The 15,846-nt window shown below is 41.4% G+C and overlaps 1 protein-coding gene across 1 annotated transcript in view; it reads right to left on the bottom strand.

Moving 5' to 3' along the window:
• The window catches only part of hibadh (3-hydroxyisobutyrate dehydrogenase), a 115,348-nt gene that overhangs the window by 28,339 nt on the left and 71,163 nt on the right, over positions 1-15,846 (bottom strand). Inside the window, exons 5-6 of the mRNA XM_033047518.1 lie at positions 5,305-5,438; positions 4,703-4,779 (exon numbers count right to left, since the gene is read on the bottom strand). Of these exons, the coding sequence (XP_032903409.1) occupies positions 4,703-4,779; positions 5,305-5,438 (211 nt within the window). The remainder of the gene's footprint in view (positions 1-4,702; positions 4,780-5,304; positions 5,439-15,846) is intronic.

Here is a 15,846-nt window from a genome sequence, read left to right as displayed (position 1 = left end):
TCTAATGAACCAATTATCTAGGCTCTGCTACTTCTAATTAGAATTTGCTTTATTTGAAGGATTGTGGAAGAAGTTGAACTAGTAGAGACATAATTGAGCTTAAGAAATACAGTGAAATGATGTCTGTTTAAATTTTTTTTAACTTCTCACATCGTAAAATCTGTCAATAATTATTAAAACCATGCATTCAAGTACTCGTTTGCGATGAAAAAAATGCTGTGATTTAGAACATTGAAAGGTCATATATTTCAGCCCTGTAAATACAGCTGAACTTTTAACAGGCACTGCTGCAAAGATAGTGAGATTGAATAAGAATGCACATGGTATCTTTCAATTACTTTTTAGCCTCTTCCTTCTTTGCATGTAATAATGTTTCCCCTTCCAGATCCTCGAAATGTGGTATTGCAAAATATTAGGCCTCAAAATATCAGAGATTCACTTATGCATTGCTATGTTGAACATTGAACAAATTATGGAATTAACTTCCAAAAATTCCAATTAAAATAATGGAGCATATTATTCAAATTTTCAAAGGTATTTTTTAAAGTAGAAAGTTAAAAAAAAAGAGGTTCATCTGATCGTATCTAATGGGTATTTGTTACTGTTTCTGTAGATGGGCTATTGATGAAATATTATTTTGTGTGAATCAAAAATCAAATGTGAACAGCATTTTGGCAGAATAGTAATGATTAATAGTTTTGAAAATGCCTGGAACTGTAATGAAACAAAAAAGAGCTTCCTCTTGAGATTTATCTTTGTATTCATTATTGAATACTATTTATTTCATCCTTTAAGTATTAAACAATGAAATAATGCCCAAATGAAACCAGACAGTTTTCTGCCCACTTTTCGGCAGCTTTGCAGGTCCTTCCAGGACCACCAGGAATGCATAGTAATGAGGTTCATTTTTAAACAATGGAATGAAGAAACAGTAGTCTTATTTATGGCAGCTGGTGCTGATACTTGCTGTAGCAATCTAATCAAAAAGTTGCAAACTCTGCCAGCATTTTGGGGCAGCACAGTGGCGTTGCGGTAGAGTTGCTATCCAACAGCGGCAGCTGTTTAATCCTGGGTTTAATCCTGACTATGGGTGCTGCCTGTAAGGAGTTTGTATGTTCTCCCAGTGATCGCGTGGGTTTTCTCCAGGTGCTCCGGTTTCCGCACACACTCCAAAGACGTACTGGTTTGTAGATTAATTGGCTTTCATAAAATTGTAACTTGTCCCTAGTGTGTAGAATAGTGCTGGTATACAGGGTGATCGTTGGTCAGTGCAGACACGGTTGGTCGGAGGGACTGTTTCCACCCTGTATCTCTCAAGTTATAAGGGGTAGTGGCAAATGTCAAAACTGAAAAATACTCAAGTACGGTGCTCCTGAGAGAATATTAATCTTGAGATCTGAGGTAACGGTTTTACAAACTGAAAGACAATTCAAAGGAAATAATTTAAAATTTCTCATGTATCTTGCGACTGGCAACCAAATTAGTCAGCATCTACAAGGATGATGGGCAACGGTTTCATTTTGCAGGTTTGCGTATCGGCTGAATTTTAAAAGAGTTACAAATTAATGGATAATGGAGATTGGAAGGCTCACAATGGAATATGTCGAGGATGAGGGTGTAAATAACAGGCAAAGTAATCAAATCAAAAACAACCTATGATACGGAGATGGAAGAAAGAGGTCTTTTGAGGGAGGAAACACAGGTAGGATTTTCAATGTAATTTCCAACTGGATATTGAAGACAATATGCTATCTACAATGATAGGTGCAGAGGAGATGGAACCAATGTGAAAAGTATGAACATTTAGGTAGAGGACATTAGAAATGGTGAAGCAAACTTAATAAAATAAATCTACAATTCTTCCAAAACGAGATATCAGAAATGTTGGATAAACCTAACTGCATGTCATCAAGGTACATAAGAAATCCATTCCATGATTTGTATGTATTTAATTGTCTGTTTCCCCTTATAAACTCTAGGAGCTGGAGCCATCTTTGGCCAAAATTGTTAAAGACTGCAGATTTTCTTCTCTGAGCATTACTGCACTTGAAAGATTTTAATGACAAATTAAACATTATCATTCCATAATTATTTAACAAATACCTAATACTGAGGCAGAAAGGAAAGATATAGCAATTTAAAGACAGTCAGCAGTTGGAGCTTGAGTAAATCTTGTGATGTTTAGAGATCGTATTAGAGGAAATGGGATTAAAAAGTCCTAGTTTCAGTAAATCACTGGGAACTCAGACAGCAACAAAGGCAAGAGAAATACTGGTTTCCAATCTTTGGGAATATGTTCTTGATTCCATATTATTTAAGGGGCTGTCCCACTGCGGCGACCTAATCTGCGAGTTTAGAAGTTTCCCCTCGACTCAAACTCGCAGCATGGTCGACACGTGGTCCTAGGAGGTCCTATGAGGTCACTGGAACTCTCCTTCATGCTCGAGGTAAGTTCCCACATACTCGCAGCCTCAGTCAAGTCAAGTCAAGTTTATTCGTCACATACACATACGAGATGTGCAGTGAAATGAAAAGTGGCAATGTTCGCGGACTTTGTGCAAAATGGCAACCAAACAAACAACCAAACAAACTACAAACAGAACAGAATCACATATTCTTTTACATATTAAATATTGTGGGCAGAAGGAAAAAGGGAAAATAACAGCAATTTAAAAAAAAAAAGCAGTAGAGTGGTACAGTAAAGTTAGTCCCTTGGTTCTTGGTTCTTGGGTCCTCCAAAATATTCCAACTGGAATTTAAACTGGAGGTGGTGAAGGGAGGGATTAAGCCAGAAAGGGTACAAAGAACACACACTATAGAATTTAACATAAAACATCCCCACACAACAGAATCAAAGTTTCCCACTGTGTGGGAAGGCACCAAAGTCAGTCTCTTCCTCCATTGTTCCCCGTGGTCAGGGCCTCCCCAAGCCCTCCACAGTTGCAGCTACGGGCGGCCCGATGTCCAGGACCGCTCGCCGGGGTGTTGTAAGTCCGACGTCGGGGCTGCGGGACGTCCTCATCGGCGTGGACACCAGAGTCGGCCCCCTCCTACCGGAGTCGGTGGCTTCCAAAGTCCGTAGGCCGCGCCGGGTGGAGACTGCTGCTGGCGGCCCTCTGCAAGGCGCCCCAGGACTCCACGATGTTGTTCAGCGCCGCCCGCGTTGGAAGCTCTCCGCACCAGAGCTCCACGATGTTGGAGCAGCGGCCCAACGCTCCGGAGCTCCAAACGGTGACCCAGGTAGGCATCGCCCGCTCCGCGGTGACTCCAGCGCTGCGCCGCCACTGTAGCAGCCCTGGTCCGGTTCCCGGTCCCCGGCAGGAAAGGCCGCTCCGATCCAGCTGGTAGGCCGCGAGGTGGGGGGCGAGGACGCGACTCGGAGAAATAGTCGCGTCCCCGCCTGGAAGAGACTGGGAGACGGTTTCCCCCTTACCCTGCCCCCCTCCCCCACATAGAAAAGTTAAAGTTTCCCTGGTGAGATAGTAGTTTACAGTCCTAATGGCCTCTGGGAAGAAACTCCTTCTCAACCTCTCCGTTCTCACAGCATGGCAACGGAGGCGTTTGCCTGAACTTAGCAGCTGGAACAGTCCGTTGCAGGGGTGGAAGGGGTCTCCCATGATCTTATTGGCTCTGGAGTTGCACCTCTTGATGTATAGTTCCTGCAGAGGGGCGAGTAAAGTTCCCATAGTGCGTTCGGCCGAACGCACTACTCTCTGCAGAGCCTTCTTGTCCTGGGCAGAGTAATTCCCAAACCAGATTGTAATGTTTCCGGATAAGATGTGCCCTCCTAAAGTCCACGATCCAATAAAGTCCAGCTGGTCGCGGAAAAATTTTCAGCATGTTGAAACATTTTCCGTGAGTAAAAATTTGTCTGCATGGTTCTTTTGAACTCGTAGTGCAGTGGAGTGGTCTCTAAAGGACTTACCATAACTGTGCCAGCCGTCTTTTACCTTCCTCTTCATCGCGGATGTGAATTTCAGACAGCACTCCACCGCTTTCCGTGTGTGTGTGTGTGTGTGTGTGTGTGTGTGTGTGTGTGTGTGTGTGTGTGTGTGTGTGTGTGTGTGTGTGTGTGTGTGTGTGTGTGTGTGTGTGTGTGTGTGTATGTGTGTCTGTGGTCGGGCTCGCGGTTTCATCGCTGACGGGCGATCCAGCTCGAGGTTTTCCTGGCGAGTGCCCTCGAGCTTGAAGGTCAAAGACACTCTTCTGAACTCGTGGATTAGGTCGCCGCAGTAGGACAGCCCCTTTATTGTTCAAAGATAGATTTAAAGAGATAGCAGGTACTGCAGAAGAGCAGACATTTTAAAAGGAAATGTCCAATATAATCTTACTGTAGAGTTAATATAGCCAAGCTACGTCTAGATGGTTAAGGGAAACTCAATATGTGTCCTCTCATTGGACTTGTAACTTCAAATATGTTTAAAATTACAAATTCAAAAGACAGATGCAGCATTCACCTACTTCCTTTGGTGCATACTGAATGACGGGGCACAATGCTAAATTTATTCAAGCTGAAAAATCAGGACACACTTTCAGCGCAAAAGGCAGCTGCTTTGGATGCTCGGTCAGCTGAAAATCTCAAGACCGAAGGACAGGTTCGTTTGGTAAGGATATCAGCGGCTACATCTACATCAGTGCAAAGTGAATGGTGATAGTTGTCGAAGCAATGGGGAAGGAAATGTTGAATAGAAACCCATCAAACCTGATTCCTAGATTCATTGTTTCAGCAGTTCCGATCATACTAATGGCGAGGAGCATGTTGTTACAGATCTTTGCTGCCTAGAGGTAACAAAAATACAATGGGAGAAAAAGTGTTAAATATCTTTAAAATAACACATGATTATTAAATTTCAAATATGCTGAATGCCCTTATTGCTGAAAAACACGTTTAAGGAACAGTAGTAAATGTCTCAGTCTGCGTGAAATTTTATTTTGACAATAATCCAAAAGAGGCAACAGGAACATTAGCAGTTCCTTCTCCAGCCTGTGCTGTTGTCAATTTCAATGATTACAACGGGGTGGGGAGTGATGTTTTGAGTGACTGCCAACTGTTTTCTTGACTGGCAAAGTCAAAATAATTCTACTTACAAAAGTCTTTTCAAGACTGCTAATTACAATTTGCAAAAATGAAACTTAATTTACCAGCCTATCTTCATGTACTTACAAAAAAAATCTTAGTTCTAAGTACATAGAGTTCCAAAAATAGACTGCAAATGTAGGAACATGAAATATTCCCACCGGTGTGGGTAATTATTAATTAAATTACATGGTTCCAGAATTAAATTAGATATTTGTTCTTGTTACCTGTCCTGTTCCAACCCCTCCACAGTAAACCACATTGGTTCCCATACAGCTCAGCAATTCTTTAGCTGCATTAAATTCTTCTTCCAATCCGCCAACCATGAATGTGAGGTTGCCAGCTCGAGCAGCACCAACACCTGAAAGTAGCACATGGGCATTTGGTTTTAAAAGAATTGTAATATCTTGTTATACTTCCTCCACCCCTTTAACGTGCTTTATATAAAAATGAGCACAGCAATTACGCTAGCATTGTCAAAGCTTATAAACAGAATACTATTACAATAGGCCAAGTTTTCACTCTGGACAAGAGATTGATAAATAGCTTCATAGTCTCATTTATTAGACCTGAACTAATGCTGACAACACTCCTCAGCTGGTTAATCTTTCGACAGCTGCAGTTTTTCAGTTGTACAAACACTTATGTTAGATGAAGGAATAATACATTAATATAGCCAAATTGTGATTTGGGAAACTGCTTGATAAATCTTTAGTAATAAGTCCTTAAAAAATACACTATTCATCAATTCACTCAGCAGATCAAAAATGAAAGATCTTTAAACAGAAAAATATCCACATATTTTCTATGATTTAACAAGAGCAAAAATAATTCAGATGACAAATAATGTCACAAAATATTTGTATCCAAGTAAAACTTTCCAATAAAAATACGACTGCAGCTTATTTCCAAGTACAGATAGTCCAGTCCTCCTCTCCTTTTTCATTCAAACCTCACACAGTAATATAGTTCTTCAAAAGCATATGCCAACATTTCACTTTTCCAACTTAAACTGTTCTTATTGCAGCATGCCTTGGTTAGCCTCAAGCTTACTATGTGTTGCCTACGTGTGTTATTTAAGTCTTTGTTGTGGTTAAAGAAGATAAAGCATCTTGAACAAGCTCTTAAGGATTTTATACATTGTTTTTTCCTCAAGTGCTAGACAGATGCACACATTGTCATTGGGGTCATAATTCCTAGACATTAGAGTCATGTCAAAATATTTTCCTTCAAATACCGATTTGATAGCATTGAAATGGGTATTTGGGAAATGCATTTTAAACAGAATGGGAACAGATACATCAGGTGCAAAGTAAGGCGATGCAAAAGTCATACTTAGTATGCAATGTGTGTGCTGCTGTCTTCAAAAGGTAATCAGACACAATCATTTTCTACAGATGTAGCTTCACTAGGGGCTGCTGTCACTGGGGCAGTTTATGACTTGTTATGGTGTCTCTATTGTTTACCAATGACATTTTCTGAAAGGGAGACAGCTGGGATGGAAAGCTGGTAGCAAAAGAACAATATAATCCTGTGAAGGTAATCAAGAAACTTGTGTGCGTTAATTAACTTTACACTTTATCATGTTCAATTAGTCTTCTATTCTGCCAAAGATAACCATGCACAATTGGTTTAAGACCATGCCATGTTTTATTTGTAACCAGTTTCTGTTGTTATTCCCATTTCTGTGTTTGACAGTCCTCCAGAGGCTTCAAATGCACAGATGTACAACTCTGTGAATGGCTTAGTCAATCTAAATCAGTTTAAAATACACCTCTTTATTTAGTGGTTGATTTAAATCTTCATGCTTATTCCCTGATCAAGGCATACAGAATTCTGTAACCCTATTCCACACGATGTTGTTACTACATTTTGTGAGGAAGTATTTTTGGTATGATTCATCAGCTGCAAAGTGTCTACCCTTTTGCACAAGTGTCACTTTATATTAGTACTACACTGCATTTATTTGTATGCTGTAACTATTATCATTTTTTATTATTGAATGTGTTTCAGGGTTGGAACCCAATTAATTAGTCTCCCTCCCAAAAGCTCTCTCGTACTTACTGCACTAAAACTACAAGAATGATTTAAAAATGTAATTAAATCAATTTCCCAATGCACAATTACAGGAATACTACTTTGAGATGATTAAAATGCAGGTTTTTATTGGTTGTCGGAGAGCGATTTACTCGTACTACAAGCGGATGAAGAAAATTTGTTCTGCGATCCCGTTCCCGTTTTTTGTAAAGTTGCTGGTTGATTGCATAGCTGGATTGAAGTTAAACGCGACTTCTAACGCCTTCAGCATCACGGATTGTAAGTGCAGGACAAAGAAAAAGGTATGTTGTTTATTTAACATCTTATCTTGCTTTTTGGTGTGGTTTCATTTTAATCTGATGATGCGAAATATGTTATGTAGGCCCCGATATCGGCTGTGTCTTGCCTGCCGATATCGGGGCATAAATCATGGCAGCGGCCACATTCCGAACTATCACAATCCAGAAACATCCACTCTCAAGATAATCAAATTCATTATTTTTTTTGCACAATCCTGAAATTAATGGTTGCCCGGGTGCCAATGGCCACCTAAAGTCCCGCTGGGCAACCTAAAGGTCGGGTCATTTTGCCCGGCTTGGCAAGCACCTGCCGTTCAACTCTGAGCAGCCTCCCCTCTCTATCTCTCTTTCTCTGTCACTCTCCATCTCCGCCCGCCATCCGTGTCCAGGTCTCCGCTCTCTGCGGCTCCTTATCCGCCGGCACGGCCGGCTGCCTTGCACATACGCACTGCCACAGCCAGCACATCCTCCCCCTGCACATGCGCACAACCACGGCCAGGACATCATGTGCTGCACTGCATATGCGCACTGCCACGGCAACTGGTCGGCGCCGGGCACTTTCTCCCTCCCTTTGCATTGTGGGAGATCTGGCCGCCATTGCAGTTTGGTTGCCGCCTCGCGGCGACCACTGAAAACCAACACAGAATCACTCCCTGGAGCTGGAGTAACTCCCTGGAGAAACTCTTGCTTCTTGGTTTCCTGGTCCTCCAAAATTATTCTAAATGGAATTTAAACTGGAGGAAGTGGAGGGTCCACCACCAAACTCCAAACTCTGAACAATAACAGCCTATTGCAGTTTATCTGTTAATTTATTGTGTATATATATGGTCTATGGTATATAAACACACAGAACTTTTATCTCCTGTTCTGTATTATGTTTACATATTCTGTTGTGCTGCAGCAAGCAAGAATTTCATTGACCTACCTGGGCCACATGACAATAAAACTCTCTCGACTCCCAAGTAAACTTGACTCCTTAAGCAAAAAAGGGTCCTTGGGGGAAAAAAGAGCTACCTTAAATTTAGTTGCGTCAGGTTGGGTAACTGTGGTAGGGTGAAGACTATTCCATGCTTTAATTGTGCAGGGCGAACTCCATGGAGCAGCCAGCTTCTCTGGACAGAAGAAATTGGGTGACGTTTCGGGTAGAGACCCTTCTTTAGACTTCCTCTGGTTGTAGTGTTTTTAGTTTAATTTAAAGATACAGCGTGGAAACAGGCACTTCGGCCCAACGAGTCCACGCCGACCACCAATCACCCGTACACTAGTTTTATCCCACACATTAGCGATGTAAGTCAAGAATGTTCTATTCTCTTGCGTCCCAGTTAGAACAATGAAATCCTTACTTGCAGCAGCACAACAATGTGCGTGTGTGTGTGTGTGTGTGTGTGTGTGTGTGTGTTACATATACCCTTACACTCAATCAATTTCCCCCGCACAATTAAAGCATGGAATAGTCTTCACCCTACCATAGTTACCCAACCTGACGCAACTAAATTGAAGGCAGCTCTTTTTTCCCCCAAGGACCTGGGATTAATAAAGTTCTATCATCTAGTACCGTGTGTGTAGGAAGGAACTGCAGATGCTGGTTTAAACTGAAGATAGACACAAAAATCTGGAGTAACTCAACAGGCCAGACAGAATCTCTGGACAAAAGGAAAATATTACGTTTTGGGTTGGGTCTGAAAAAGGTTCGTGCACACCTTTGGAATGTGGAAGGAAACAAGACCCGGAGAAAACCCATGCGATAAAAGGGTAAAGGAGCAAACTCCATACAGACAGCACCCATATTCAGAATCAATTCTGGGTCTCTGGCACTTTAGGCAGCAACTTTATAGCCAATGTACTGCCCCATAGTCTTGAACTGAATTAAAACATACAGTAGCTGTAAAGGGAGACATAGCGTCACTTCGACTCTGTGCAAAATCTTTAAGTACATTAAGACTGAAAATGGATAGTTTCTTTTTTTAGTAACCAAAAGTTATCAACGTATAATTTTTTGTGTGTTGGAAAACTAAATATAGTGGCACAGCTGGTAGACTTGCTGCCTCACAAGCCAGAGATCTGTGTTTGATCCTGTCTTTGGGCTTTGGCTGTGTTGAATTTGCGCATTCTCCCTGCAAGCGTGTGGGTTTCCTCCCACATCCCAAAGACGCATTGACTTTGTAGGTTAATTGTCTAATTAAAATTGCCCCTAATGTGTAGGGAGTGGGTGAGGATAGTGAGATAACTGAACTTTTGTGAATGGGTAGATAAAAATGCTGGAGAAACTCAGTTGGTGAGGCAACATCTATGGAGCGAAGGAAATAGGCGACGTTTTGGGTCGAGACCCTTCTTCAGACTGATGTGAGGGTGAGGGGGGAGGGGGGTGGGAAGAAGAAAGGAAGAGGCGGAGACAGTGGGCTGAGGGAGAGCTGGGAAGGGGAGGAGAAAGCAGGAACTACCTGAAATTGGAGAAGCCAATGTTCATACCGGTGGGGTGTAAACTACCCAAGCGAAATATGAGGTGCTGTTCCTCCAATTTGCAGTGGGCCTCACTCTGGCCATGGAGGAGGCCCAGGACAGAAAGGTCAGATTCGGAATGGGAGGGGGAGTTGAAGTGCTGAGCCACCGGGAGATCAGGTTGGTTGTTGCGAACTGAGTGGAGGTGTTGTGCGAAGCGATCGCCAAGCCTGCACGTGGTCTCACCGAGGTTGATCATACGCTGAATAATCCAACCACATTTTTGTTTGGAGGTGGAAAGAAATAATAGAAATTGCATTTATTGCAACGTGTAAAAAGAGTTGAGATACTGGATTATAATTTTGCTGCATGTCATTGTGGTATATATCATGTATTGATTGGTGAATATGTTTAATTTGTGACTTTATTTGAAGTTGAAATATGTGAATGCTTTATTGAGCATCATTCCGACTGGTAACTACACACTTCGCCCGAGCACATTATTACACGCGTCATGCAAACCGTCTTAAATGACCACCTAAACTGTCATTTGGCAACCTAAAAAGATTTTGCCTATTTACCTTACCAATGCCTCTCATAATCATATACTTCCATCAGATCACCTTCGGTCTCCTTCACACCAGGTAAACAGCCCAGTCTGCCCAATCATTCCCCCTAACAGAAGACCTCCAATCCAGGTCACATTCTCCTGAATCTCCTTTGCACTCACTTCATTAGAATTATATCCTTTTCTATAGTGTGGCACCCAGAACTGCACACAATACTCGAAGTGTGGCCTTACCAGCATTTTGGAAAGTTGCAACATATATCCCAATTCTTATATTCAGCCCCGACTTATGAAGGCTTGCGTTCTTCACAATCCTTCTTCACACTCCTCATCTGAATTGCACTCATTGTCGAATTTATTGTTGTATTTATCATTACTGTATGCATACTGTTTGCTTTGCGAGATGCTTTTAGACAAGGAATGTCATTGCAAATTATATGACAAACTAATCTAATCTCATGACCTGCGCTGCCATTTCCAGGGAACATGGTCTTTATTTGACTATTTGACTTCCAAAATGTGTCACTTTACACATATTAGGATTCAACTCTACCTTTCAACACTCTGCCAAATCGTCCAATTGATTTACATCTTGCCTTAGGTAACATTTCGGTAATTTTTGCGGTATCAGCAAACTCACTAATCGTTATTCCTACATTGACATCCAGGCTGTTAATATATAGCATGAACAAAAATGATTGCAAGCATAATCTAACGCACAAAGCAACGTTTAAGCACAAATAACACAGATAAAATGTGTGCAAATAAATCTGATTACTTGACTCATTGTCTAGCCTTAGCATTCACAGTCCTATTGTGCTTGGTGAAATGTTCAGATTATGTTCAGATAAGATCCCAAATTCATAGCAGTTTTTCTTGGAACTTCCTTGTCAGAATTCACCCCATCCCGAATCAAGGTTCAATAACTACAGCAGTACTCAAAAAATTGCTGTCACATGTTCAAGAGTACTTCATCCAGCCTGAATGAGTACACCTTAGTCATCACCGGTTTGATCAAGAAATGTGTTGACAACTACATCCCGATATAGAAAATTAGGATCTATGCTAACCAGAAAACTTGGATGAATAGAGCAATTCTCTCTCTGCTGAAGTCTGGATCCAAGGTTTTCCAAGAAGGATGACTGTACAAGCAGCCAAGAATGATCTCTGCAAGGCTATCGGGGATGTAAGGAAGAATTCCAGAGTTATCTAAAGTCTCAATCAACCAAATGCTAAGTGACTGTGGCAGAGTGTGAATGCCATCAAAGGCTACAAACTCAACTTGGGGGGGGGGGGGGTCTCTGACATCGATGCATCTCTACCAATGAGCTCAATGCTTTTCATGCTCATTCTGAACAGGGAAACAAAGTTCCGCCAAGGCATGTCCACCATCCTGTCCCTTACATTGCAGTGGCAGAAGTTTGATCTGCTGTCACAAGGATAAACTCTCAGAAAGCGGCCGGCCTGGATAGAGTTTCTGAATGGGTTCTGAAATTGTGCGGCAATCAGCTCACCACACTGTGGTCAGCCTCTCCCTTTGTGTACAGGAAAAATAGATTTAAGAAGGGTGCCGTCTCCCTTGCGCTATATTTAGCTGTGGATCAGCTGGATAATAAAGAAGATCAGGATGCTGTTCATTGATTACAACACAGCCTTGAACACCATAATAATGAAGAAATCCATCCCTAATCTCCTAGCCCTTGGCCTTGGGGTTTCTATGCACAACTGGTTTGTGGACTTCCTGACCGGCACACTTCATTCAGTTAGAATTGGTCATAACATTTCCTCCGTCTGAACCCTGAAGTTGGGTGCCCTTCAGCATTGTGTGCTCATTCTCTGTACACCCATGACTGTGTGGCCAAGCTTGGTGCCAACTCGGTCTTTTAAGTTTGCCAATGGTATCACTGTTATCACCCGGAACAACAACAAAGATGAGATGAAGTATTTAGCAATAACCAACAGCTTTGAGTTCCAAAACATCCATAATCACCAGCCACCCAATCTGGTCGCTTTACACTGATGCGATGATCAAGAAAGTGCATCAGTGTATTTACTTTACTCGGTGTCTGAAAAGATTCGACATGTCAACAAAGATGTTTTTGAACTTCTACAGATGTGCTATAGAATGTACTCTGACGGGATGCGTTTTAGCCTGGTATAACAAATCCGCTGCTCTTGACCGATTGAAGCTGAAGAGAGTGGTTAAGACAATGCAGTCCAGAGGCTCGTCACTTCCTTCTTTCCACTCCACCTTCATGGTGCATTGCATCAGGAAGGATGGAAGTATCATCAAGGATGCTTTCCTCCCTGGCCATTGCCTTTTCTCTTTTCTAGCCTCTGGGAGAAGATACAGGAGCTTGAAAGCCCAGACGCCCAGACTTAAGAACAACCTCTTCCCCACTGTCAGAATCAATTACCTCTTCCGCGCCCTTTCCCAGATACTCTTACTATTAACTCTATTTCTTTTTGTTATTCTGATATTGCGCTTTAATATTAGAACATAAAACAGTGAAGTACAAGAACAGGCCCTTCGGACCATGATGTTTGTGCCAAACATGATGTCAAGATTATCTCATCATCTACCCGCATATAATCCATATCCCTCCATTCCTTGCATATCCATATGCCTATTCAAAAGCCTATATTCCTTCGCCATATGCCTATCCAAAAGTACCACTATTGTATCAGCCTCAACCACCAACACTGGCAGCATGTTCCAAGCCACTGTGTAAAAACGTTGCCCTGCACATCTCATTTTAAATTTGATTAGCATGTATATGGTTTACTCTGAGAGGTTCATGTGGACAAGGAATTGCAGTGCATCCTGGTGTATGATAATAAACATGGCCAAATGTGGCAATATCCCTAATTGTTCATTTCTATCTGTTTGCAGTAATTTTTACAGTTCAACACACCACTGTACTCTAAAGCCCCTACTGATGTGCAGCTGCGTGGGACAAGAGTCAAGTGCAATGGCTTCTCTTCAAAACCTGTACCTTAATCTTTCGGGTACAACAAGGATTTACCCTTTGCCTCATCACATTCCGCATTTACCTGCTGTCCCTCAACAAGGACATGGAAAGCACAGTATTCTTCTAGAATGCTGCTACCACCCATGAGCCATCACCAAACTGCCATACTGCTTGCCTAACATTTGGCATTACCACAAGCAAAATAATTCCTCTCATTATGTACTGGGAAGGCCTTAGCCTTTTCCAATGCCCTTCATAACAAACTGTGCTCCCTAATCACCAACCTTACCCTATCAATTGCTACTTCCTTTTCTGTTACATCGTCCCATTGAATCTCACATCTGGTCATCTGCTACTGAAACCCTCACTCTTTTTTGATATCCCTAGTTTTCCAACTCCAAAACCTTAGCTGGTCTCCCTCATTCTATCTTACATTTATTGGAAGTTATCTTTAAATTTGCTGTTATGCTCACATTTGCAATATCCCATTCAACTATCATTTGCACTTGTTGCTCCACACCGATTCCTAATTAAGCAGCATCTATACTTTGTCCCTCCCCACCTCGATAACCTCCTTCACCCTACAATCCTCTAAAATGTCAGTAAATCTACAAACCTCACCCCTTGATCTTTCTAAATGTTATGTGAATTCAATATTAACTTCAATGGCCAAGGCCTCAAAATCTGTTCCGTCTCAAATCTCTTCATCGCTATATATCTGTCCACCTTTACTATTTCCTTTTAAACCTTCTCACCAAAATTTTAGACATGTGGATTTAGTATCCCCGCATATCTCAATGTCAAACATTCCAGTGAAGGGCCTGTTTTGCTGTCGAAGGGTTGGTTTGCCGTATGTTACATGGTGCTGCTATAGTAAGTAAACAATGTTCAATTTGAACAGTAGAAATAATTGCATGTGTAGAACTTAGAAAAGTACAGCACAGGAACAGGCCTGTCGGCACAAAATGTCTAAGCTGAACATAATATCAAGATAAACTAATCTCATCTGACTACACATAATTCATACCCCTCCATTCCTAGCATATACATGTGCCTATCTGAAAGCCTCTTGTATACCACTATGGTACGTGCCTCTACCACCATCCATGGCAGTGCATTCCAGGCACCCATCACTCTGTATAATAAAATCTTGCCTCACTCCTTTAAACTGCCTTTAATCTTAAAAAATATGCCTCCAGTCATTGATAGAAAACAAAATAGATAATGAACACAAAATCTATAAAGTCATCAAAGTAGTTTAGGTTAATTTGAATCTGAGGGTATTAACAAACTTTACACTTGATATCCAATTACAACACAAAATCAATCAACAAAACAAACAAAAACAGCTTTGTAGAAACCTGAAGAAGCCAATCAAAGCCGATTATTTTTTTTTAAAGGACTGAGAGATAGGATTGTAAACTGTTTATACAATAAACGGTTTTAGATCATGCAGAATGTCCAAAATAACAAAAGGCAGATTTAAAGCAGTTGTCAAGAAAGTACTTTGCACAAAGAACGGATCAGTCTTTGAACAGTTGTGAAGACAAGACCACTAAGAAAAATCTGGATGCTTTGAAGAAGAAATGGGGATTTGCTTTTCCATGAATACAATTAGATTCATCACATGTGATGCTGCATCTATATCTTGCGTGAATGTACAGCAGATAACCGAGATGTTAAATCCAGCCCAAATATCAAGGAATAGTTATGATGTCCCTGTAGTTACAGCAAGATCAAACCAGAGTTTTATGAATTCATTGCTTGGTCAGTAACACGCCAAGAGACGTTAACATCACAAAACTTGCAATTTACTCTGCTGCCTTCAAAACTCAAAACTATTAATAATGTGTATGAAGAAATTTAGTGTTTTCAACCAGTAAATGCAGCTATTATTTTTACGTGGGTTAACAGCTGAAGAGCAACAAGGAAGCTGAGCTGATATCTATTTTTCATTGCCAATCTTTCAAATTTGCAAACAACTTGCTCCCATACCAGACCAAAGGTGGCAGAGGCCAATGTGACATCTGAAGACCATGCCATAGGTTGGGCAGGAGATGCTTAATGAAACTGGTCAATGGGGATAAACATCAGAGGTGGTATGCTCATTTGACTATTTTTGCAAGACCACTGTGAGCTTTGAGCAAAGAGACACGATGTTTACAATAGCTTCATGTATCTTTTTGGTATTGATTTATTAGTGTCACGTGTCCAAAGATATCAGGCTGAGGAAGAGTCTCAACCCGAAACATCACCTATCCATGTTCTCCAAAGATGCTGCCTGACTTGATGAGTTACCCCAGCATTTTGCGTCCTAGCAGTTAAAAACCTTATTTTTTGTGTGTTACCCAAGTAAATCTTATGTGCACAATTACAATCAAGCCATGCAGAATATTGTGTTTCAGCTAGAGAAAGTGCAGATAAAAGAACGTGTGCAAGGGCCACATCGAGGTT

Source organism: Amblyraja radiata, chromosome 2, assembly GCF_010909765.2.
Source record: "Amblyraja radiata isolate CabotCenter1 chromosome 2, sAmbRad1.1.pri, whole genome shotgun sequence".
NCBI lineage: Eukaryota > Metazoa > Chordata > Chondrichthyes > Rajiformes > Rajidae > Amblyraja > Amblyraja radiata.
The sequence above is the reverse complement of the archived record's forward strand: the minus strand, read 5'-3'. Positions and strand labels throughout refer to the sequence as shown.